General features: G+C 46.1%; 2 protein-coding genes across 2 annotated transcripts; one reads left to right on the forward strand and one right to left on the reverse strand.

The window, feature by feature from the left end:
- Positions 1–1842: 1842 nt before the first annotated feature.
- Positions 1843–13753, reverse strand: SLC13A2 (solute carrier family 13 member 2). The gene is made up of 12 exons (XM_041482655.1): positions 13652–13753; positions 10524–10652; positions 10050–10186; positions 8753–8973; positions 7679–7856; positions 7340–7462; positions 6165–6386; positions 5931–6028; positions 4978–5099; positions 3693–3854; positions 2722–2859; positions 1843–1974 (listed from the first exon to the last, which is right to left on the reverse strand). The coding sequence occupies exons 1-12, from the start codon at positions 13751–13753 to the stop codon at positions 1843–1845; spliced, it is 1764 nt and encodes a 587-aa protein (XP_041338589.1).
- Positions 13754–16635: 2882 nt separating this feature from the next.
- Positions 16636–21551, forward strand: SLC46A1 (solute carrier family 46 member 1). Its single transcript, XM_041482600.1, has 5 exons — positions 16636–16956; positions 17341–18193; positions 18553–18636; positions 19568–19724; positions 20261–21551. The coding sequence occupies exons 1-5, from the start codon at positions 16723–16725 to the stop codon at positions 20334–20336; spliced, it is 1404 nt and encodes a 467-aa protein (XP_041338534.1). The 5' UTR covers positions 16636–16722; the 3' UTR covers positions 20337–21551.
- Positions 21552–21955: the final 404 nt, after the last annotated feature.

Below are 21955 nucleotides of genomic sequence, written 5' to 3' on the forward strand. Positions count from 1 at the left end.
AATTCCACCTTTCCTGCTTAGCTAAGCAGTAATTTAGGAGGACATGTAAAGTCTACAGGAGTATTTCAAAGAAAACAAAAAGCAAACAAAAGCAGAGCACACTGCCCTGATGCTGGAGACAAAGGGAGGGAGAAGGGAGAGGCTCTCAGCAAATCATCTGCTCCAGTTTGGCATTTTTAAGTCCTCAGACAGAGGGTGAGCAGAGTAATGAAATCTTTTAGAGAGATTTGGGTGTTGTTTGGTAGAGGTAAACCCAAAGGGAAAGGAGAGTGGTGTAGCATTGACCTGAGCAAGTCATTATGTGATTGAAATCTGTTACCCAGGAGCTCATTAGCAACAGAGAATAAATGCCTTTCCTTCTGGAGCTGTGGAAATTCTGCTGGATCTCTATCTCACATCAAATTAAAACTCTGTCAAAGCCACAGGAGGATTAACACCAGGCTGTTCTTTCCAAGACAGTGATTTCCACAGCCACTGGAACCATCAGTGCTGAGGAATTAATGACCAGCAGACACGAGAATTATCTGGATCTTTGGAACTGGAAAAAAACTGCAGCAAGTCAATGAATTTGGACATTTTATTAATCAAAAATATATTGCACGCTGCCCTCCTCTCTTAATAATTAGGGTAGAGAAATTAAAAAGAAAGATTTTGAGGAGAACATATTGTTTTAGAGTGAAACTCCCTCATTTTCACTCTCATGGAAGCAGTGTGGAGATCCCACCAGAGTGGATTTCAGAAATGCACTCTGTGCAGAATTGAAGCAGGTAACAGAACAAAGGTTTCAGAGCAAACTTCAGGGGCACACGTTGAGTAACTGCTCTGCCTGAACCCAACCTCATTTATGGCAAAGTGCTTTTGGCTATTTGTCAGTTTGGTCATTAGGAATTTATCTGCTACTGAAAGTCAGCTCCAGCAGAATAGGGATTAGATATGGAACAGGATTACATAACAGGCTTTTGCAAAGGAAGATCTTGGGCTGCACAGTCCAAGAAAATTTGACTCAGTAATAATAGCAACATAATTGCTACTTTAAAGATAAGAGAAAATCAACTATGCTGATTTCTCTGATTATTTAAAGATATTGTAAGTGAGAACATGGACAAGCAGTTGATACCTGGAGGACAGAAGCAGTGATTTATAATTAAAAAAACCCTAAACTCTAGAACACAGGGGTACATTAAAAAAATCTTTAATTCAATCATACATACTTTAGGACACAGGGATTTTCTCCTTTTCAAGGAAAGGTCTTACCATGAACTTGCAGGCTGTGATCTGACATAAATAACAGCAGGGGTGGATGCTCTGGGAGAAAATTCATCTTTTACCTTCCTAACAAGGGGACTGCAAATAAATATATTTCAAAATAGGAGGGGCTGACAGTGATTTTTCACACAAAGCCCAGCTTGCTGTCAGTGCCCACAGAGTGTATAACAATCATGTGCACCTTGAACATTTACACATACACAGGAGAGCTGTGGGAGCACAGGTCTGTGCACTAAATCAGGAGCCCAGAGTCTCTCTCCTTCCTTTTCTCTAGTCACACCTCTCTCTTTTTTTTCTTGCTGCAGATTTCAGACTTACTGGAAAAGCACTGGGGGCAAACACCCCTGAAGAGGCAGAAAACCTAAAGGTGGGAGGGCTGGAAAGCCAAAAATCCCCTCATCCTCCTGCTGGGGTGACAAAACCCAACAGCAATCGGGCAATTTTACTGCTGTTCCCATTGGGAGGATTTACTTGTCCTTTTCCCCAGAACAGGCTTTTCTCTAAACCTCTGAGGGTGACAGCCCTGCTGTCCTTGCAGCTGTGGCAGGAGCAGTCCTGGCTCTGTCTGTCCCCAGGTCACAGGCAGGTCCCTGTCCTGTTTGCCCACGATGGGAATGTCTGCAGCTGGAACAAGGATGAAGCCCAGGTGTTGATGGCCATAGTTATGGTCAGGACTCCCAGGATGTTGAGTACAAACCCAGCTTTGGCCTAGGATTAGAAAAGAGAAGGGTTGTTAGCAGCCCTGAGCACTTTTCTCCTTCCTTGATGGTTAGGATGGTTTGCAGGGTTTGATTTTCTCTTTGGCCAAAAAGAGAAAATTTCTTTTCTCTCCACCAAATTATATTTAAGCTGGATTTCTTCACAAATATAATTTGTATAAAGGGAAAGGTTTCCATTGGATAAAACTCTTAAAACTTGAAGTCCCAAACCCTTTTAATCCACTTCTCTTCTGACCTGGTATTTCTCTCTAGTGTCACTTTGGGTTTCTTCTTGGATCAATTATAAGTTAGGGAAGTTATCAAGAGACATGACACTGCTGTCCTTGCATCTTTAGTGACTTCTTGAGGCATCAGGGCACCCGCTGAGATGTGCCAGGCTGTTCCCTGTCCCTGCAGAAGGACTGCCCAGGTGACAGGGCCCTTTGACACCCTCATGCTCTACATTTGGGTTTTTCAAGCAGTTAGACATTGACATCTCTTATTATAAAATCTTCAAGGGGCCCTGGCTGTTCTTTAAAGGCTCATTAGCACCTTTCTAAGATTCTCAGAGTGTATTAGAGACAGTGTGACCCTTTATTAATGCACACACATCTTCTTTCCACTTGACATAAGCCTGGCACACTGACTTTCTAATGCTCCTCCGAGAAGAACCAGCATTAGGAAAAGGAGAGATCAAACCTAGGGGTGAAAATTCTGGAAAGAAAGTGTTGGTTTTTTTTGTTTTTTTTTGCCTCACCATATCAATAACCCTGAGCTGTCCATAGGAGAAGACAATGGCATTGGGAGGAGTTGCCACGGGGAGCATGAAGGCCAGCGATGCAGAGAGTGTGCAGGGCAGCATGACATAGAGAGGGTTGAGGCAAATGGCTTCAGCCTGTGCACAAAAAGAGAGCAGAGATGATGGGTTTGACACCCAGAAATGCACAGAAATCTGGTTGTATTTGTCCGTGTCAGAAGGCTCATTCTTCCCCAAACACTGCAGCCACTCATTTTTTGGTGCTGCTTCAGACACTTCTTTATGCAGCAAATGCAAGAATTGATTTTGTGGTCAGGGCTTTGTATAAATGGATAAATAATGCTTATATTCAGCTCTAAACCCTGGTTAAGAACAAAATTAAATTATCAGGGGAGGCAGGTGAAGCTCTGGAGGTGAGAGCTTTGGTTTAAGGGCTGGTTGGAGTCTGTGGCCTATGCAAAAAGATTTTGGAGGAGCTCATTCCAGTTTCTGTCTGGAACCAGCTTTTCAGTTTGCAGAACTCTGTCTAGCCCAGCAACAGGAATCTCCTGTGGAAATGCAGAAGTTTGAATTAGGTCATGCTATCACCTTCAGAGACTTCTGCAAGGCCTCAGTGAGGGTGAAATACAGTCATGGAATGTTGCAGGCAAGGAAATGCTGCTGCTGCTGTCTCCGTGCAGAACAAATTGGAAAAAACAAGTCCAGCTGGCAGTGACCTCATGTTCAGGCCAGAAGGGAAAGTCTTCATATGCCAACGAATTTAATCCCTTTGCTTTTCCCCAGCAATGATTTCAGAAAGGTTGAGCTAAGCACGGTATGTGTCCGTATGTGCACACACAGATTTTTGTTTCAGGTCTGGTACCCCTGATGGGATACAGGAACCAGTGCTTGGATTTGCCAGCCAGTTAGTTTTGCCAGCTGAGGAGCTGAAAACTGTCCTTACAGGAGTATTTTGACATGCTGGGACTCACCATGGAGGCCAGAATGGGGAGGAAGAGGGTGGTGGTGGCCACGTTGCTGGTGCACTCGGTGAAGGTGGCGATGAGGAGGCACAGCAGGAAGGCAATGGCTGGGGGAGGGATGCTCTGCAGAGGGGTCAGTTTGGTGCCCAGCCATGCAGACAGACCAGATTCCTGCAGGAGAGCACAGAGAGATGCCAGGTTGGAGAGGGAAGAGCCACACCAGTGTTCTGTTGAAGTTCTCATGCCAATTCAGCCCTCCCTTCTCAGAGCAGTTCTCATGCAAGCTGCAGGAAAACACAGCCAGTGCTCACAGACAGGATTGTTCAGGAAGTTAAACAAACAAACAAACAAAAAAAATCAACATCATTTCCCATGGAGATCCTGCATTTATAGTGCATTAATAATTATGTCTCTCTTCAGATCATTACTTGTACATGATCAATATTTGAGGTGCTTTTTTATATATATAAGTGAAGATATTTGAATTAATTTCCTAAAATATTTTAATATAAATCTTATCAGATGCTGTAGTGATTTAATGTCATTTCATCACATTGTCTGAGATCTTGATAACTGTCTGAATCTTTTCACACCCTTCATCCTTGTCAGTCACTGGGAAGTAGCAGCATCCTCCCTGTCATTCTGGACTTTCTGCAGCAGTTTTTATGTATTTGTTTATTTATTCTAGGATAAATTAAAGTGATTTCCTAAATATTTCCTTTTCCAAACATGTACTTTGCCATTTTAATGTTGGTCTTTGAATTCTAAACTAATATTTCTAGGCACTTGAAGCCTTTTAGAATTTCTTTGTTGCCTAATAAATGGATTGTCTGTTCCATCACTTAAATCATTATTGAAAAATAATGTGTAGCACTGGACTTGTTCCTGCAGATGTTTTTTACCTGCTCCTGAAGTTTCTCTAGCAAGCTCTACATTTCTTTTCTAATAGTTTAATTTAAATCCTATTTCCATAAATCCTTGGTTTGAAATACTTTGGAGACCCCTCCTGGGTAAACCATCTCATCATGCTGGCTGCGCCAATTACACTTTATTTAAAACAACCTTTAATGTGTTGGGGCAGTTTCTTAATCAGCCAATTTTCCAGAAACACATTTAATGGTGCTGCCCTGATTGGCACAGGGAACAACCAGGGTTTGATGCCAGCACTCCAGGGATGGTCCCGCTGCCAGGAGCTGGGGAAAGGAGCATCTGACGCTCCGGGTGTGCCCTCTTGTGTCCTGGGAGAGCAAGGTGGAAGAGGAACCAGCCAGGAAGACACTCCAGGGAAGGTTACCTCACTGCCTTTGGCCAAGGCAAAGCCACCTCCCAGCAGGAACACGATGTTCCACGGCATCTTCTCCTGAACGACCTTCCAGTCCAGCAGGGGCGGAGGCACCCGGAACCTTGCCCTGCCCCCTGGAACCCAAAAGAGATTTTGTGAAGCCACAAAGTTACACTCCCCAAAGAAAGGAGAACTTCTTGGTGGGAGGTGAGCTTGGTCTGAAGGTCAGGGCAGGGCTTCCAGCTGTTGGTTTCTCTGGGTCTGGGCTGAAGGCACTTTAGGTGGTATTTCATGTTCAGACTCAGGTGTTTATTATTTCCTACCAGTGAAGCAGCCTCACAGCCATGAGTTCTGCAGCTTTTCATCAGAAGGCACAAAATGGCCAACAATCTTTTGTTACAGGGTCTTTTAGGACTAAACTCTCCAATTAAGAAAGGACACCTGGATTATGTCAGGAATCCCTCTGTCAGCAAACTCTGGAATTATCTCCTGAAGCTGGGAGCACCAGCAACAAGGGTTTTAGAACTTGACTTGCAAAAGCTCTAATGAATGATCTGTAGCTGCTCCAAGAAGCACAGTAGGAGGCAGGGAAGGGTGAGTTAAAGGTGTGGCAGCAATTCTGTGTGTTTCTGTTAAATTGTGTGCTCCCTCCTGAAGATTCCAGCTTGGAATCCTTTACAAATGGGAAGAACAGGAGCAGGAACACTGCTGGGGTAAGAGTTTCCTAATTAGTTGATGAGAAACTGATTAGTTGACGAGTTCCTGATTAGTTGATGAGCTTCCTAATAAAATGATGAGAAACAGAGAATTGTATATGATATGTGCTTTTCCAAACCTAAAGCACACAGCTGGAAGAGCAGCTTGAATTGTTATTTGATATTTGAAATTTCCTTTGTAAACCCAAAATGTGAACATTTCCCACAGAAATGTTCAGACAGGTGATTTTTGGTGCCTCATTGACTCACCTGTTTGCTCTTGGTCTCTGTCCTGGTTGGAAAAGCCAGAAGGGAGGATGAAGAGCAGCACTGAGATGAAGAGGGCCACTGTGGCATCGGTGACATAGCTGCAGCAGAGCAGTCAGGAATTTAGTCAGCTGTGATTTCAGCTGGATAAAATCCATTTAGTCAGCTGTGATTTCAGCTGGATAAAATCCAGCCTGCTCCATTTGTATTCAAAGTGAGGAGGAGAAGGGGCACTACCTTGTATTGTTTTTGTTGAAGAGAACTGTTGCCCAGCCTGGGATGAACCCAGGTTCTCTTGTAAACCACAACACCACCAGGAGAATGAAGAGGATTAAAACTTCTATTTCTGCAAAGCTCATTTTGCCCAGTTTCTTGTTCTCTTCCTTGATGATTTCATAGGCCTGTTGCTCCTTAGCCTTGGCAGCAGGACTGACACCACAACCAAAATTCTTCTTAAAACTGGAAGAAAATGGATGAGAAGTGTCAGAGAAATTTGCCAGGTAAACAGAGACTTAAGAATACAAATTTTATACTCAATCATAATGTCTGTATATGTATTTATATATGAATATTGAAATTAAATATATTGTAACTTGCAACCATGGTGAGTAGGAGCTGCAGGTCTTGACAAGATGATCAGAAAAAAGCTTCCTGCCCCTAAAAGCTCATTACTTAAATGTAAATAAATATCTGGGCATATGAGGGAAAAAAATTTATAGAAATCACAGAATGGTTTGTGTTGGAAGAGACTCTAAATTCTATTTCACCCCAATGAATGGGCAGGGACACCTTCCACTAGACCAGGACAATGTTAATGTGATTGACAAGGCTGTTTGATCACTTCGCTAGGAAGTAAAGAGTTGCCAAGCTTTTTAAAAGGACAGAAAATGTTAAAGGAGGAATTTGAAGGTGAAAATACCATTTCAGGTGTGACAGCACTCTTTCCATGTAAAATGAGTGACGTTGGGATGACACAAACGTGAAAAGCTGAGTGTTAAGCAGGCAGGCAATGCAGGCTGGTTGTGTGATCTGCTCCAGAACCAGCCCAGAACTAATCCTCTAGGTCTGAGCAACCCTGGTCACAAAGGCATTTACAGCTCTCTGTAGAAATCAATTTCCTGCTTTGGAGCACAGCAATCTCCCAGGACACGACAGCAATGCTGCAGAACAGGTTGTGTGCACTCAGAGCTCCCTGTTTTCGTCTGCAGAGTGCATTTAGCTGGGATTTGATCAGGTTCCTCAAAGGAAAATTGCAGAATTTTTAACAGGCACCGAGTGCTGTTCCGGTCTCTGTTGTGTGTCAGGACTTTGCCACCTGCTGTGTGGTTTTTCTCGTCAGTGAAGGGTCTCTGGTGTGGAACAAGCCCTGGTCAGAGCCCACCAGGTGCCTGGCAGGGGCGCAGGGTACTCACTTGAAGCCCAAGTACAGGATCTGCAGCCAAATCCACGCCAAAACCAGCAGCACCACCATGGTGGGGAAGGCGAAGGAGAACCAGGAGGCAAAGTTGATGATGCCACCATTGTCTTTATACATGCTGGAAAATGCAGGTGGCTGTTAGCATCCCAAATTCCACACTCTCTTCTGTCCTTCATTAATGAGCCGGGAAAGGGGAGGTTCTGTGGGGCCCATTAAGGAAGAGAAGCTCACTTCCCAGGAAAGGGACCAAACTGGCATTTTCCTTCTCTGTGCTGCCTGGGAGCCAGCTGGAGCAGAATGCTGCAGTTTGGAGGGTGTGTAATCCCAGACTTACTCATTAACTTGTCCTTGCAGCACCAGATTTGGGGTTGTCCCAGTCAGAGTGGCGATCCCTCCAATGCTGGATGAGTAACAAATGCAGAGGGACATTCCCTTGGACAGCTTCAGGTGTTTCTTCTCAATCTCTTCATTTCTCTTTCTCTCTTCCTCAACTATCAGGACATGAGAATTACCTAGATCCCAAGGAACAAAAGAGATGCAGGAGCTATATTGGACAGGAAAAGGCCTTTTAATTTTTAATTTAATATTTCAAGGCTAGGACACAATGGATTCAGAGCTGAAGGAACCAAAGTTCCTCCTTATAAGGCTGGAATAGTTAATTTTTTGATCTTCTGCCCATTTTCACTGGTTGTCTTGACACAGAGCAGTTTTTCAGAGGGGAATTTAAAATGTGTGCTAAAGTTTGAACCCACTGCTGACACCTCCTTGTGAATGAGGGTAATGTCTGAACTGCACATGGAGGGGAGTGAGGCAAGAATTCAGGGAATTGTAACAGAGCTGGGCTAAAAGGAACTTTTTCTGCACCAGCACCTGTCTGCTGGCACTGAGATTTATGTTCAGAAACTCTGGAATCACCTCAAAAATGGGGAGAGGGCAAGACAGCTGGTAAAGAGATATTGTTGTTTGATTGTGTACCTTTGGATTAGAAAGATCATTTTAATCCCTAACCTTCCAGCTGGAAACAGGCCAGAAATTTTGCCTTGGGAATCCCCTATGATATGATAAGTTACACAGTAGATAATAATTGAACTAACATAAATATGCAGGGAAATAGCAAGCCTGATATAAAGGCTTCCCCTAGTGGAGAATTTGTACTTTTTGTCAGTTTGTTGAGTAGTTATAACCTTTTTGTATTTTTGATTTAACTTCAGCCAAATCAGAATAATAATAACAATAATATAAATTGTAGTTTTGCCTGGTTCATGGAAGAGCCTCCTCAGGGCTGTGTGGTGCAGTCAGGATGCTTTGGGGACAGTCTTCTTTTAGGATTTACTAGGAACAGAAGCTACAACAGAAGAAAGGTCATCCTCCATCACCCTGAAGAAAAAACCACCCCCAACCCATTCACCTTTTTCCTCTGGCTCCTTGAAGCCCTCAGGTGACTTTTCCTGCAGCTCAAAGGCTTTGTTGGTGTGTTCAGACCCTTGGCCAGTGGAGCCAGACTCTGCCTCTGACTTGTGCAGCTGCTCCATCACGGCCTGTGCGATGGGGACCATCATGGCAGTGGTGGCTGTGTTGCTGATCCACATGGACAGGAAAGCTGTCACCACCATGAAACCCATCAGGAGTCTGAAAGGAGAAGGTTTGGAAAAGCCGGGTCAGAGCTCAGCCCTGCAACGCTCTTCATTTTTTTAGTTACAAAGTGCTGGGTTTGGAGAATGCTCAGCAATCCCCACCCAGCATTTCCTCCTGCCCTGGTTCGCTTTGTGAGTGACCCAGTTAAGGTTTAACATCAATTTCTCTTTTTCAACCAATTTTTTGACATTCCTATGGCTGAGAAAGTGGGAGCAGGTAGCTTGGAGCAAGCAGTTTATCCAGTCAGACCCTGCTTATCCCCCATCCTTCAGAGGAAGACATTTCTCAACAGCACATGTCAATGCATTATAATAGATTTTGCAGAGGGATTGCAAGCTGAATTTGATCCCAAATGGCAATCAGTTTAAGCCATAAGGAAGATGATCTCTTTCTTTTTTTCTCATGTTATTTTATCCCACCTCTATTATTTAAAATTCTCTTCTTACTCATCTAAAATTCTAATCCTTGTTTCAGTATTACTCTGTTATTTGTCTCAAAATTATTCTTTAGATGAGATGTAGATTACATATCAGATGAAAAGGGGTTTATCTTGTATGCATTTTTATTCTATTGCTTTGTAATTTCCTACAGTATTCCCTCTTCTTATGAGCTGAAACTGATTAAACAGGGTGGTGTAGCATGTGCATAGCTTAAAGTTCTAGTTTGGAAAACATTTGTTGTTTTCCAAACAATCATCCTCATATTTTCTCTTCTCTGTGCAATCAGCAGCAGGCAGAGAGTCCAGGTTCTCTGTGTTCCAGCTGTGGTTTTTCCTGGCTGTCCAAAGCTGTGCTCCTGGCCCAGCCTGGCAGCACCCTTCTCTTTCCAGCATTGACTCCCTTGTTGCTATTTCTCCACCTAAAAGCCTTTTGGAATTAATAAAATAAAATAAAATAAATAAAGACACACCAGGCGTGTAACACCTCAACATTTGCAAGGCTTGCTCAGGCACTAACTCACTTGGGCTGCAGGAAAGCAATTGCAGGGAAAGATTTGCAGATTCCCATCAGAGATGGGGTCTAATGCCATAAAATCCTGGATCCCACAGCATTTGCACCCCTGTCACTCACAGGGCTGGCCTGACACCAGTGATCAGCAGGACCCTCAGAGCCACTCGCTTGTGCAGGTTCCACGTCTCGATGGCGATGGCCATCACCAGGCCCCCCAAAAAGAGCATGTTGGTGTCCTTCAAGTACTCCTGACAGACCTGTGAGGTGGGAGAAGGGAGAGGGAAGAGTCACAAGAGATGGGGACATTTTCTGAGGGGGTTTGTTCCAAAGGCATTAGCAGGGAGTAGCTCTGGGTTGCATCTGAATGGGAATTTGTTGTGATTTCAGATTAGCAGCTCCACCCAGAGCTCACTCTGGGCTCATGCAAGTTCTAGTCCATGGAGAAGACAGAGAGTAATTATAATAAAAATAAGTTAAAATAAAATAATAATACTATCAATAATATAAATATAATGATGGTCATCATATAATCCTGGGGAATAATCCCAGAATAAAAGCAGCTGACTGATTAACACATGGAACAAAATCTCTTACTGTTGTTGAATCCATGATATTCATGAGTGGGAACAGCAGGACGGGCAGGAGAGCTGTGACAGCCAAAGGCAGGGCTTCTGTGCACCAGAAAAGTGCCATCACTATGATCACATAGCCACACATTGCCTCCTGCCAGGGAAGGGGACAGGCAGTCAGAACACGCTGAACATCGAACCCGCGGCTTCTCCCAAAGCCAAGGCCTCTCAATTGCATCCACTGCCTGATAAAGGGATCAGAGGAGGTTATTTCCTGTGCTTCTCTCCCATCTAGCCTCTGACCTATGCAGATCCTAATCAGATGTCAAACTGTGCAGCAATCAGAACTCTGAGGAGCAGATGAGACCTTCAGAGGGGCAACAATAGCGCCGGAGGAAAAGAGCACGGATGACTTTGGACCTTCATGATAAGGGATTGGCAATCACTGAAACGGCTTCTTGATTGTGCTGATGGTGTTATATTCTGATATCCTGATTGTGCTGATGATGTTATATTCTGTATTTATGTCCTTGAGTTGTAGAATCAGTTGCTGATCCAGCCAAGGCTTCTCCACCTGTTTTTGCACAGCTTTCAGGTCATGGCCCAGGTGAGCCACAGCTAATTCAACAGCCTGGGCTCCTTGTACTGTAAATACTTTTATAACTTTTCACTGGATTTTTAGCTTAGTAGAGACTTTGAGAGGCTTACTGGCAGACGGGTCACAGATCATTTCAGCTTCCACTGACTTTGTGTTGTTTGTTTGAGGAAAGTGAGATGCCCTATTTCATGTCACTTTTTCTGAGAAAACCTTGATTTAGTTCTGCTTTGGACAGCCACTCCAAATTTCATGTAAAAATGATTCAGCCAGTCCCTGTACACTGAAAATATTCAAAATTACTTGCCACAACAGTGGCATTTGGTTGGGCTGAGAAAGAATGTAAGAGGAGGTTTTGGTGTCTTCTGCATTTTGGAGCTTGCACAATTATGGGAGACACCAAAGCCAAAGGAAGAAAACCATGGATGTGTGGTCTTGGATAAAGGATGTCCACTAAAACATACTGCTCAGTATGAATGAAACTGTAGTGGTGCTTTTGGAGGCTGGATTACAGAGGATTAAAGCAAGGAGCTGGAATAATGGGTGGCAGGATTGAATTTGAGATGCTTGGGAACACGCTCAGGAATTCTGAATGTGGTGGGGAGGTTGCAGAGCTGCTGAAGGGAAAGGATGAGCAGGGAGCTGAGCAGTCCACAGAAAGAATAAGACAGCAATCTAGGTGTGAATTATCAAAGCAACCAGGCTGAGGAAATAAGTCTGAGATATTGCCAAAGATATGAAAATATTTCTTTTTGAGCCTTATTTTGGAGGATTGAGAACCTTAATTATTCATCCCACTGATCACTGAGAGCAATTTTCCCTTTTGACAATCCCTTTTCTCCATTTGTGTTATTAAAAGACACAGATGGGTGCCTTTTGAGAGACCCTAGCAGAGCTTTGGGATGTATCTCATAGGCACAGTGCCATTGTCTTCCTTGCTGCTGTGAACAGTCAAAGCTGGAAAAAGGGTTTTCCCAAAGTCAGCCATCCTGTAAGGACACTTGTCTGCCTTTAAACAAGATTTTTAGCATTGTTTGCCCTCAGCTATAATACCTCAGTGTCTAGTGCTATGTCATTTTAGGGCAGGTTAATAGATGAACAGAATAGAAAAAATGTGAAATTCCACCCTGTAGCTGCTGGCTCACACCACTGTGTGCAGAGGCACCAGCTTTTCCTGCTCAGCAGTGGCACAATTTAACCCCAAAAACCCCTTCTCAAAGGTTTCCTTAAGTCACAAAGGGAAAAATCCAGGACGTTTTCAATTTTTTGTCTTGTTGCTGACTGCCTAGAAACCAGAGAGAGTCATTTTCAAAGAGCAACTGAACCAAGACTGCCAAATCATTCCACAGGTATCTCCAAGGACTCACTGTATGTAACAATGCCTCCAGTAAGTGAGTTTGAACTCGTGGCCTTAGGACAAAAAAAAAAAAAAAAGAAAAAAAAAAAGAAGAAATCACTCTCTGTCTCCTTAGAACTTTCCTGATCCTGATCTGTTTTCACTTCAGTGACTCCTTTGCCCACTGAACGTTAACTAGCAAAAAAAGGTACTTTTTCTTTTTCTTTCTTTCTTTTTTTTTTTTTTTTTTTTTTTTCATTTAGCAAGCTTTTAAGTAATAATTTAAACTATTTTATTTGCCTAGTGAGGGAATGAGAGCTGACCAGCTGCCACACTCAGAGCTGAGTTAGGGAGGGAAGGGTTAGGGACATAGAGAACGGAACTTGGAGAAGGAATCTAAACTGGGAACCAGCAGGGATTGGGAGGCAGAGACCAGAGGGAAGAGTTAGGATTTGGTGTCCAAAGAGAAGTGACAGGAGGGGCAGTTTGGGATGAGATATTTCATGGTGCTGGGGTTGTAATAAGAGATCAGAGATCAGATCTTTCTGCATGAAGAGGTTGGGAGTGCAAGAAACAGTGAAGAAGCAGCAGAAGACTGGGAGTCTGTCAGCTCACAGCTCTCTCTTTAAATGATCAATACCCAGAAACACCAGACACTGCAGCTCCTTAGTCAACTTTTCCTGAAGGAACCCTAAGCCAGCTGTCTTCCAGATATGGTGTTTTCAATTTAAAATCTTTGTTTGGGAGGATTCTTACAGAAATAAGTTGAAGCAAGACTGAAATGCATGTTGTTTTCCCTCATGTATCAGAATGCCTTGTCTGTCTAAAATGCCTCTTCTGAGCAGCAGTGACCACAAGGAAAAGAATAAAAGAAGATGTGGACTGAACATTGTTAGAAAATGAAGAGGGGGATTAAAATTGAGCTTTAGGTCCACACTTTCTTCAGCACAGAAAGTCCTTTTCTAAATCAGCCAGATGCAAAGCAAGAGATCCAAAATCTCCCTCAGTCACTGAGTGCTCCTCTAGAAGATGCAATCAGAGATGTAGCTCCTCATCCATCTATGCCCCACTGCTGTTGTATTGCCCCAGTACACTCAGGAAAATAAAGAAAAGAGATCTCCAAGCAGCAGATGCAGGTGCTCTGAGAAAGAACCTCCTCACCCTCGAAAAGAGCAGCTCTGAGAAGTGGAGGCTTTTAAACTGAATTTTAAAAATTCCTTACCTTGGTGGGCAGAACCAGAGGCAGAGGGAGGAACACCAGGGGGACCAGGACGATGATGAGGTATTTCCTGCAGGCCAGCACTGCCTGCCAGGAGAAAGCCATGGTGCTGGAGCTGGCCCAGTGCTGAAAGGCCTGGAATCTGCTGCTTGGAGCTATATAAACACCAGGGAATATTAACCATTGACCTCGGGAGATTGGGTGTTGTTTTTGGAACTGTAATCGGAGAAAGAAGGAAGGGAACAAAGAAGGGAGGAGACAGTGAAAGAGTGTCAGAGCAGGAACTTTCTTCAGAGAATCTTTCAGAAAGTTGATAAATCCATCAGAGAATGAATTCCTTGTGGAGCAAGTGGGTTTTTGAAAGCATGACCTACACTTTTAAAAACATAATATTAATGATTTGGTCTCTCACAATGCCCTCTTTGAATAGGTACTGTTATTACTCCCATTTAAAAAGGGAAACTGCTCCCTCCAAAACAGCCTGAAAAATAATTTCAATTTTCAAAAAATATGGGGGGAACACTGAAAATGGCATCTGTAATGCTCAAATACAGAGGTGTAAAATGTTATATAAACATAATTTTTTATGATGTTCATGTTTGTTCCCTGAGAAATTCCCTTTGGCTGGCAAAACCCACTGCTGTCACCAGGTGCCACACCAAGTCCCCAAACAAAAAGGGACTGACAGTGCTTACCTTAGGTCTTAGTGGATTGGGAAACACTTGGCTACAGGAGATCTCTTTGCAGACACTGGGCTATTTTTATTTTTTTTTTTTCCCACATTTTTGATCCTGCAGGTTTATAGGCACAGCTTTGGGAACTTGCAGGGTGTATTGGGGCAGGGGAGAAATTAAGAAGAAAAGGTGCTGAAGGGAAATTAGCAGTGATTCTTGTCCCAGTTTCAGGCAACTTCCAAAATACAAGCTGTGAATCACTAGATTCTATACCTTAGCAGGAATAGTACTAAACATGTTAAGCCCAGAGGGTAATAAATTAATAAAATAATAATTAAATAAATAAAATAAAATAAGAACAGAGGGTAATTTCTTGTTAATACCACGCTGATGGCTTTATTAGATCATCCAGGTACATCCCTCAGCTAATAATGATAACATTTCCATTGGTTGCTATAAATTATCTTGGTACTGTTTATGGCTTACTGAGAGAGACAAAGGGAAGCACAGCCATTAGGTCATCTGTCAGCTCCACAAAAAGCTTCTGCTCTTTCTGCCTCTCCTCCCTTTTCTGCCTTTTCTCTCAAGAATGTGCTAATGATGGAAAATCAGCTGCCAGATTTGCAAGCTGGACTTGGGCATACTGCTCACAAACAACAGCATCACATTTCTCAGTGCCAGCCCTGAGCCTCAGCATCTCACCCTTGGTACAGAAAGAAAGAGAGAGCTTCCAGATTAATTCTGTTCCCCCACATCTTGCATCCATTGAATGTTTAATTACAAGGTGCAGTGGCAGCAGCCAACAGCAAGGTCATTTTTTTCTGCTTTTTACTCTTATTCCCTAAGGCTGCGATGGAAATCTAAAAGAACACCTCGTTTTTGCATCTCTGTGACACAAAGGTTGGCCTCCAGCTGCAGCCTCATTTGTGGAGTGCAAATACCAGTGGGGAAGGGTCTCAGCTGAAGAATTGTGCCTGTCCTTTAAAAGCAGCACCTCCACAGAGATGTTTGCCACTGTCATGTGAGTCACAACACTTTCAAAGACACTAAAAATTATTTCTGTTAGTGCTTTACTGCAAAATGAGCGGTTTATATCTTGTCCAAGCTTTTCCTGTGGCCCACGAGCAGCTCGGTGCTGTCAGAGGAGCGGTGCCAATTTACATTGGTTTGGAGCTGCTCCAAACTAATAACAGGTTAATAACTAATAAACAGGTTAATACAATACTCTGAATCATGTGCTTTGAATTCAAAGGACAACTTGGTCTTTGCGTCCTGATCTGCTCTTTGAGGCAGCCAAACCTTACAAGAAACCAATCAGCACAGCCAAAACTTTCTTTATTAACTGAGTTTCTAAGTTATTTTGTCCTTTATGAAAAGCAGTATTTTCTAACGTGCTGTGAAGTAACAGAAGTGATCACATATTGCTAAATACAATATTTTGCTGATCCTAGCGCAGTTAAAATGTTGACTTTTGTTTCGCTTGGTTTGTTGAGCCTGCAGAACACTGAGGGGAGCCTTCATCACACCCTGCAGCTTCCTCACGAGGGTGTTGGAGGGGCAGGGGCTGTTCTCTCCTCTCTGGTGACCAGTGACAGGACCCGAGGGAACAGCATGAAAGCATGTCAGGGGGGTTAGGCTGGATATTAGGAACAGGTTCTTCACACAGAGGGTGTTTGGGCTCTAGCACAGGCTGCTCAGGTAAGTGCTGCAGCCCCATCCCTGCCGGGATTTAACTGTGTGAAGATGTGGCACTTGGGGACAAGGTTTGGCGGTGGCTTTGGCCGTGCTGGGTTAACCTTGGACTCGAGGCTCTCAGAGGGCTTTTCTCGCCTCAGAAATGACATGGTTTTGTGGAACATCATCCCCTCAGAGCTGCACCTTTAGCACTTTAGGGCTTGCTGCAGCGCCAGCGCCGAGGGGTCTCGGGAACCGCCGCGGTCCCCGGCGGAGGGAGCGGAGCCGGTCCCGGGCAGAGCTGAGCCCGGACCGTGCTGAGCGGAGCCGAGCCGGTCCCGGGCAGAGCTGAGCCCGGACCGTGCTGAGCGGAGCCGGTCCCGGGCAGAGCTGAGCCCGGACCGTGCTGAGCGGAGCCGTGTCAGCCCCATCCCGGGCGGAGGCGTGTCAGTGCCACTCGGACGGAAGCGTGTCAGCCCCATCCCGAGCGGAGTAGAACCAGTCAGTCCCGTTCCGGGCGGAGCCGTGTCAGCCCCATCCCGAGCGGAGTAGAACCAGTCAGTCCCGTTCCGGGCGGAGCCGAGCCGGTCCCGTTCCGGGCGGAGCCGTGTCAGACCCGTTCCGGGCGGAGCAGAACCGGTCCCGTTAGGGGCAGAGCACCAGTCCCGTTCCGGGCGGAGCAGAACCAGTCCCGTTCCGGCGGAGCCTCCGCCCCTCGTGGCCGCCATGGCCGCTCCGCCGCCCGCCGAGCCCCCGGTGTCCCCCGGCCGGCGCCGCCTGTCGCTGCCCGCCGTGGAGCCGCTGCTGTTCCTGGCCACCGTGTCGCTGGGGCTTCAGGGCCCGCTGGCCACCCAGTACCTGTGGGACCGGCTGGGAGCCGAGCACGGCTACAGCGACCGCAACAGCACCGAGTCCTCCGGCTGCGGGGACGGCAACGCCACCGCCGACCCCCTGCGGCAGGTGGGGACACCGGGGAAACGGGGCGTCCGGGGGGAGCGGAGGCACGGGATGGATGGGGACCCGGGGGGAAAGGCGGGTCCGTGGAACTGGGGAGCCCCGGAGGGAGTGGGAGGCTCACGGTGAACGGGAGATCCCAGGGGAGAGGGAAGCTCTGGGGGAGCAGCGGGGAAGAGGTGCCCGGGCGAACAGGGAGCCCCAGGGGGAACAGGGAGCTTGAGAGGGGCTGGGAGTCCCTGGAAGCAGAGTCAGGAGGGAATGTGAGCCCCCAAAGGGAGCGGGGAGCCTGGAGGGGAAAGGGAGCCTGGTGGAAGCAAGGAGCCCCAGGAGGAGCGGGGAGCCCAGTGGGTGCTGTTGGAGCTCCTCAGCTGCCTGTTTCTCCTGCAGGAGGTGGAAGCTCTGGTGTCCCACTGGAACCTCTACATCAACCTGGGAGGTTTCTTTGTCAGCCTGTTCTCCGTGACTCTCTTCGGCGCATGGAGCGACAGCGTGGGCCGGCGCCCCGCGCTCATCCTGCCGGCTGCGGGCATGGCCCTGCAGACAGCCATCTACCTGCTGGTTATGTACCTGGAGCTGCACGTCGCCTTCTTCCTCCTGGGACGCATCCTGAGCGGCCTCACGGGCGACTACAACCTGATCCTGGCCAGCTGCTTCTCCTACGTGGCCGACACCAGCGAGCGTGGCGCGCGGACGTTCCGGGTGGCCATCCTCGAGGCGTGCCTGGGCACCGCAGGCATGGTGGCCAGCATCGGCGGGGGCCAGTGGCGCAAGGCCCAGGGCTACATCAACCCCTTCTGGCTGGCCTTTGCTGCCAGCCTTGCTGCCACTCTCTACGCCGCCTTCTTCCTCCGGGAGTCGGTGAAGCAGAAGAAGGCGGCCAAGCTGTTGACGCTGAGCCACTACAAGGCTGTGTACAGGCTGTACACGGCCCCGGAGCACCTGAGCTCCAGGTGGAAGCTGGCTCTGTACTCCCTGGCTTTCTTTCTGATTGTCACGGTGCATTTCGGGGCCAAGGACATCTATGTTTTGTACGAGATCGGCTTCCCTCTGTGCTGGGCTTCTGATCTCATAGGGTACGGCTCGGCCGCCAACTACCTGACTTACCTGAGCAGCCTGGCGGGGCTGAGGCTGCTGCAGCTCTGCCTTGAGGACACCTGGGTGGCAGAGATAGGATTGATCTCCAACATTGCTGGGCTGGTGGTGATTTCCCTTGCTACCACAACGCCACTGATGTTTACAGGTGATGCTGAAGGCTTAAATCCCCGTTTCTCAGGCTTTTGGTGAATTGGCGCTGGTAGTGTGCTTCACGGGGAGTTCGGGTACGTGGGGAAGTTCTGCCTTGTGCACCAGCAAAACTGTGGCTTGCTAAGCACAGTGTTGGCCAAACACTGAAGCTGGAAGTGCATCCACGTAGTTCCTAGAACATTAGGTTTCCCAGAACTGCAGACACAGACTGAAGTGCTTTATGAGATCCAGGAGGGTGAATTGTGTCTAAATATAGCAGGGAGACACTGCCAGCAGCTGCAGATTTCTGGGACTGACTTGGGAGGCTTTATTTTTCAGGTGAGCTTTCCCTAATGTGCTGTGTCTTGCTCACAGGTTACGGAATTCTGTTCCTTTCCATGGCAGCCACTCCAGTCATCAGATCCAAGCTCTCCAAGCTGGTCAGTGAGACAGAACAAGGTAAGGAATTGACCACTGTGCTTAAGCCAGATCCTGAAACACTTTTTTCTTGGAATATTGAAACCAGACTCTGGGGAGGTTAGGAATTCCCTGGCTCCTCTGGACTCCTCTGTGTCTGCATTCACCCTCAGGCCCAAGGTATTTTTTTTTTCCCCAAATAATTGTCATTCTTTGATTCAGACTTGCTGCATTTCTGAGATGAGAGCAAGGGAAGAAAAGCAGGAATAGTTCATTCATCCATACATTCATTTCCGAAACTTTTACAAGGAGCAAGAGTTAAAATGGATTATATAACAAGGAGAAAAGAGTCATTCTCCTGCCCATAACTTTCCTCTGTAGATCAGTAACAGTGGGGAGAACCAGGTGTTGTTGGAGGGTTGTATCATTGACCACGGTGAAAGATCACGGATAACCCGAAGGAGGGGCATATTTGCCTTTTGTCCAGTTATGTGTTTGGAGGGTTTGCACTTGCTGTGAAACACAGCACAGGAATGTCTCCAGGGCAGACAAGGGAGGAGGGAATCCAGGTGGCAACGATGCAGAGGTGATTTTGCAATACTCAGGTTTCTTATTTTAGAGCGGCGATGGCACGTACGGCGGATTTATGGTGCTAAATCTTGTGCTGTACTTAATGTTTAACAAGTGATAAGAGGTTCTCTGGCCTGGAGCATTTACAATCCAGCTGATGGATAATATCCTGGTCATCTCCTGATAGAAATCCTGCAGGTTGGTGAGGTGGTCGTGGCCACAGGCTGGATGTGCCGGGCCAGGCCTGTTGCACATTACCACACTTGATATTCACACACCTTTCTGATGGCAAGTGCAAACCCTTGGAAAGATTGGCAGAATGCGCTGAGGGTGATGTGTTACAGCTGTTTACAGGCAATAACCACCTGCCTATCTCACCATTAACCTCTTATCTCTTTTCCAGGTGCTCTCTTTGCTTCTGTTGCCTGCGTGGAAGGGCTGTGTTCACTTGTGGCTACAGGAGTGTTCAACTCTCTCTACCCTGCCACCTTGCACTTCATGAGGGGATTCCCATTTCTCTTTGGGGCTATAATCCTCCTTATTCCAGCAGCTATCCTTGGGTAATTTACTTCAAATGTTCAAAATTTGCCATGCAATGTAATATGGAAAATACTGTTTAGTCTTAGGATAGAAGCTGGCAGTCTTTAAGGCCTATTTTTCAGTTCTGGTTGTGAGAGGGTGTCTGGTGCTCCAGTAGAAAGAGGTGCAGGTCATTTCCTTTGGAATCTGAATCCTAGGGATAAACCTGCAGCCTGAGTAATGTAGCTCCCAATATTCAAAGTGCTTCAAAGCCTCACTCCAGCCTCAATGGAATCCAAAATCTGGAATTGAATTTGAAAGTTCTTCATGGAAGAGATGGAGCTCTCTCAGCAGTCTCTCTTCCTGTAATTTCTTTAGTAATTGAAGCAGAATTTTCGTTGTGATAGAAAACAAATCCTCTGGTAGGTTCTGGGAGAGGAAGTGTATTTGGATTTGCAGAAGTGCAGCAGCTCCTGCCATGGTCAGGAAACTTTTCCTCTGAAAACTTTTAAGGCTCACTCAATTCAGCAGCATCTCCATGTGCCTTTGGAAGCTGAAACTGTTCATTCTTTTCTAGGTGGATACAAATCTGGGATTCAAAACACGACTACAACAACTTCCAAGAGTCTTCCCTGTCCCCCCCAAAAGACTGAATTTAACACCAAGGAATTGGCCAGCATGGCAGTGTCCACCTGAAGGCTGCACTTCGTTCTTCCCTCAAAGGACTGATCAGTGCAGGAGGGACACTCTGCTTGTCCTTACTAACTTTTAAATGCCAAATAATTGGAAATCACAGGAGGAACTTGATTTGGAGCTGTGAATGCCTCCTCAGTGTTGTGTTGGCTCATCTGTCAGAGAAAACCCAAGAGCCAACCAAGCTGTTGTGGGCCTTTTGCAAGGCTGCCTCGTGGTTTGGGGTTTGGTGGGGCCAGAAGGCTCTGCCATGCTTTTAGTGGGGAGAGAGGACTGAGTTCTGCTTTAACTGCTGAGCATTTCCCCCTCAGGATATTCCAGATGAGCTGTTGGTGTGGGTGAGGCACAGGCTGAAGCAGAGGCACCCAACAGTGTCCTGCTGGGGGGGGGGGAAGATCTGTGCTCCAGATCATCATTGCAGTAAAAACCCAGCAAATGTGACATGCCAGACCACAAAACTCCTTATGGAGAGGGGTAGTTTAGCACAGGAGTGCTATTGCTGTCCTTACTGACTGAACCAGCTTTAGTTTTGCAAGTCAGAGGTGTCCTAAGAAGAGGATCTAGTTCATGAAGTGGTGGTTGGAGTGCCAGTGGTACGTCCTGCCTTGTCTGCAGCTCAGCCCAGGATCTCAGAGGTGGTTTTGAGAAAATACAGATCATCTGAGAATACTGCAGGGCCAGTAGAATAAATCCTGGGTTGGGAGGGACCCACAAGGATCAACTCCTCTAGGTGCCTTAATTGACAGTTGCCAAAAGCTATGAAATTAAGGAGAAAATTGTCAGAATTGTTCCCCCCTCACACTGCAGATCTGAGCCCCAGTTTGACAGGTGTGCCCCAGTCATGGGAAATCCCTGCTGTGCTTATCCAGAAGCCTTCCTCAGCAAGCTGGGATAGGACTAATGTCTTTAAGATTAATCTTTTTTGTTGTATGTGGTGTAATCTTGTGTTAATGACTCTGCTTGCCCTGGGATCTGTTGATGCCAGCAAGCAAACCCCATGTCCGTGGTACTTATAATTGTTCTTTCTAAAGCATTACCTGTGTTGCTGCAATCTTTTTTTCTCTTCAATGTACCATAAACCAGCAGTTCTGTGTACACTTAATTGCACATGCTGTTCAGGTACATGCAGTAATGACTTTACTGTTACTTGAATGAATAAAACCTCCATGCTCTTTTATGGTTCATAAAGCTCTGGATATCTTGTGCAGCTGTTGATATCGTTTGTCCTTGACTCATTTGAGGTTCCTCTCCATTATTTTACTTCTCAGTCCTTTATTGAAGACTGCAGTAAAGAAGGAGCAGCATGAATTTATCTGTCTCGTGGAGGATGAGTGTGTGAAAGTGAAAAGTCAGGGAAAATGCAGGTTTGGGACTTGCAAGCAGCCAAAACTTGCTTTTCCTGACCACCAGAGTAAAGCTTGCAGGAGAGCTTCACCTGAAACCTGTCCTTCAGTGTGCAGAAAATGTGAAATGCTTTAACCCAGCTTTGTCCCTATCCACTGGGAGTTTGTGGTAAAAGCAGAACTGGGGAGCAGAGAAGCAAGGAGGCTTTAGGAACTTGGTGTTATGCCACTTGCCC

This window comes from Pyrgilauda ruficollis, unplaced genomic scaffold (genome assembly GCF_017590135.1).
Source record: "Pyrgilauda ruficollis isolate IOZ18807 unplaced genomic scaffold, ASM1759013v1 scaffold59, whole genome shotgun sequence".
Classification (NCBI taxonomy): Eukaryota; Metazoa; Chordata; class Aves; order Passeriformes; family Passeridae; genus Pyrgilauda; species Pyrgilauda ruficollis.

Excerpts from the sequence above, each read along its gene's own strand:
- SLC46A1 (XM_041482600.1), top strand. The coding sequence starts at position 16,723 with ATGGCCGCTCCGCCGCCCGCCGAGCCCCCGGTGTCCCCCGGCCGGCGC. Across the intron at positions 18,637-19,567 it reads GGTCAGTGAGACAGAACAAG|GTGCTCTCTTTGCTTCTGTT; the intron begins GTAAGGAATTGA and ends TCTCTTTTCCAG. Across the intron at positions 19,725-20,260 it reads ATTCCAGCAGCTATCCTTGG|GTGGATACAAATCTGGGATT; the intron begins GTAATTTACTTC and ends ATTCTTTTCTAG.
- SLC13A2 (XM_041482655.1), bottom strand. The coding sequence starts at position 13,753 with ATGGCTTTCTCCTGGCAGGCAGTGCTGGCCTGCAGGAAATACCTCATC. Across the intron at positions 7,463-7,678 it reads CTGCAAGGACAAGTTAATGA|CATGTATAAAGACAATGGTG; the intron begins GTAAGTCTGGGA and ends TGCATTTTCCAG. Across the intron at positions 1,975-2,721 it reads AGCTCAGGGTTATTGATATG|GCCAAAGCTGGGTTTGTACT; the intron begins GTGAGGCAAAAA and ends TTCTAATCCTAG.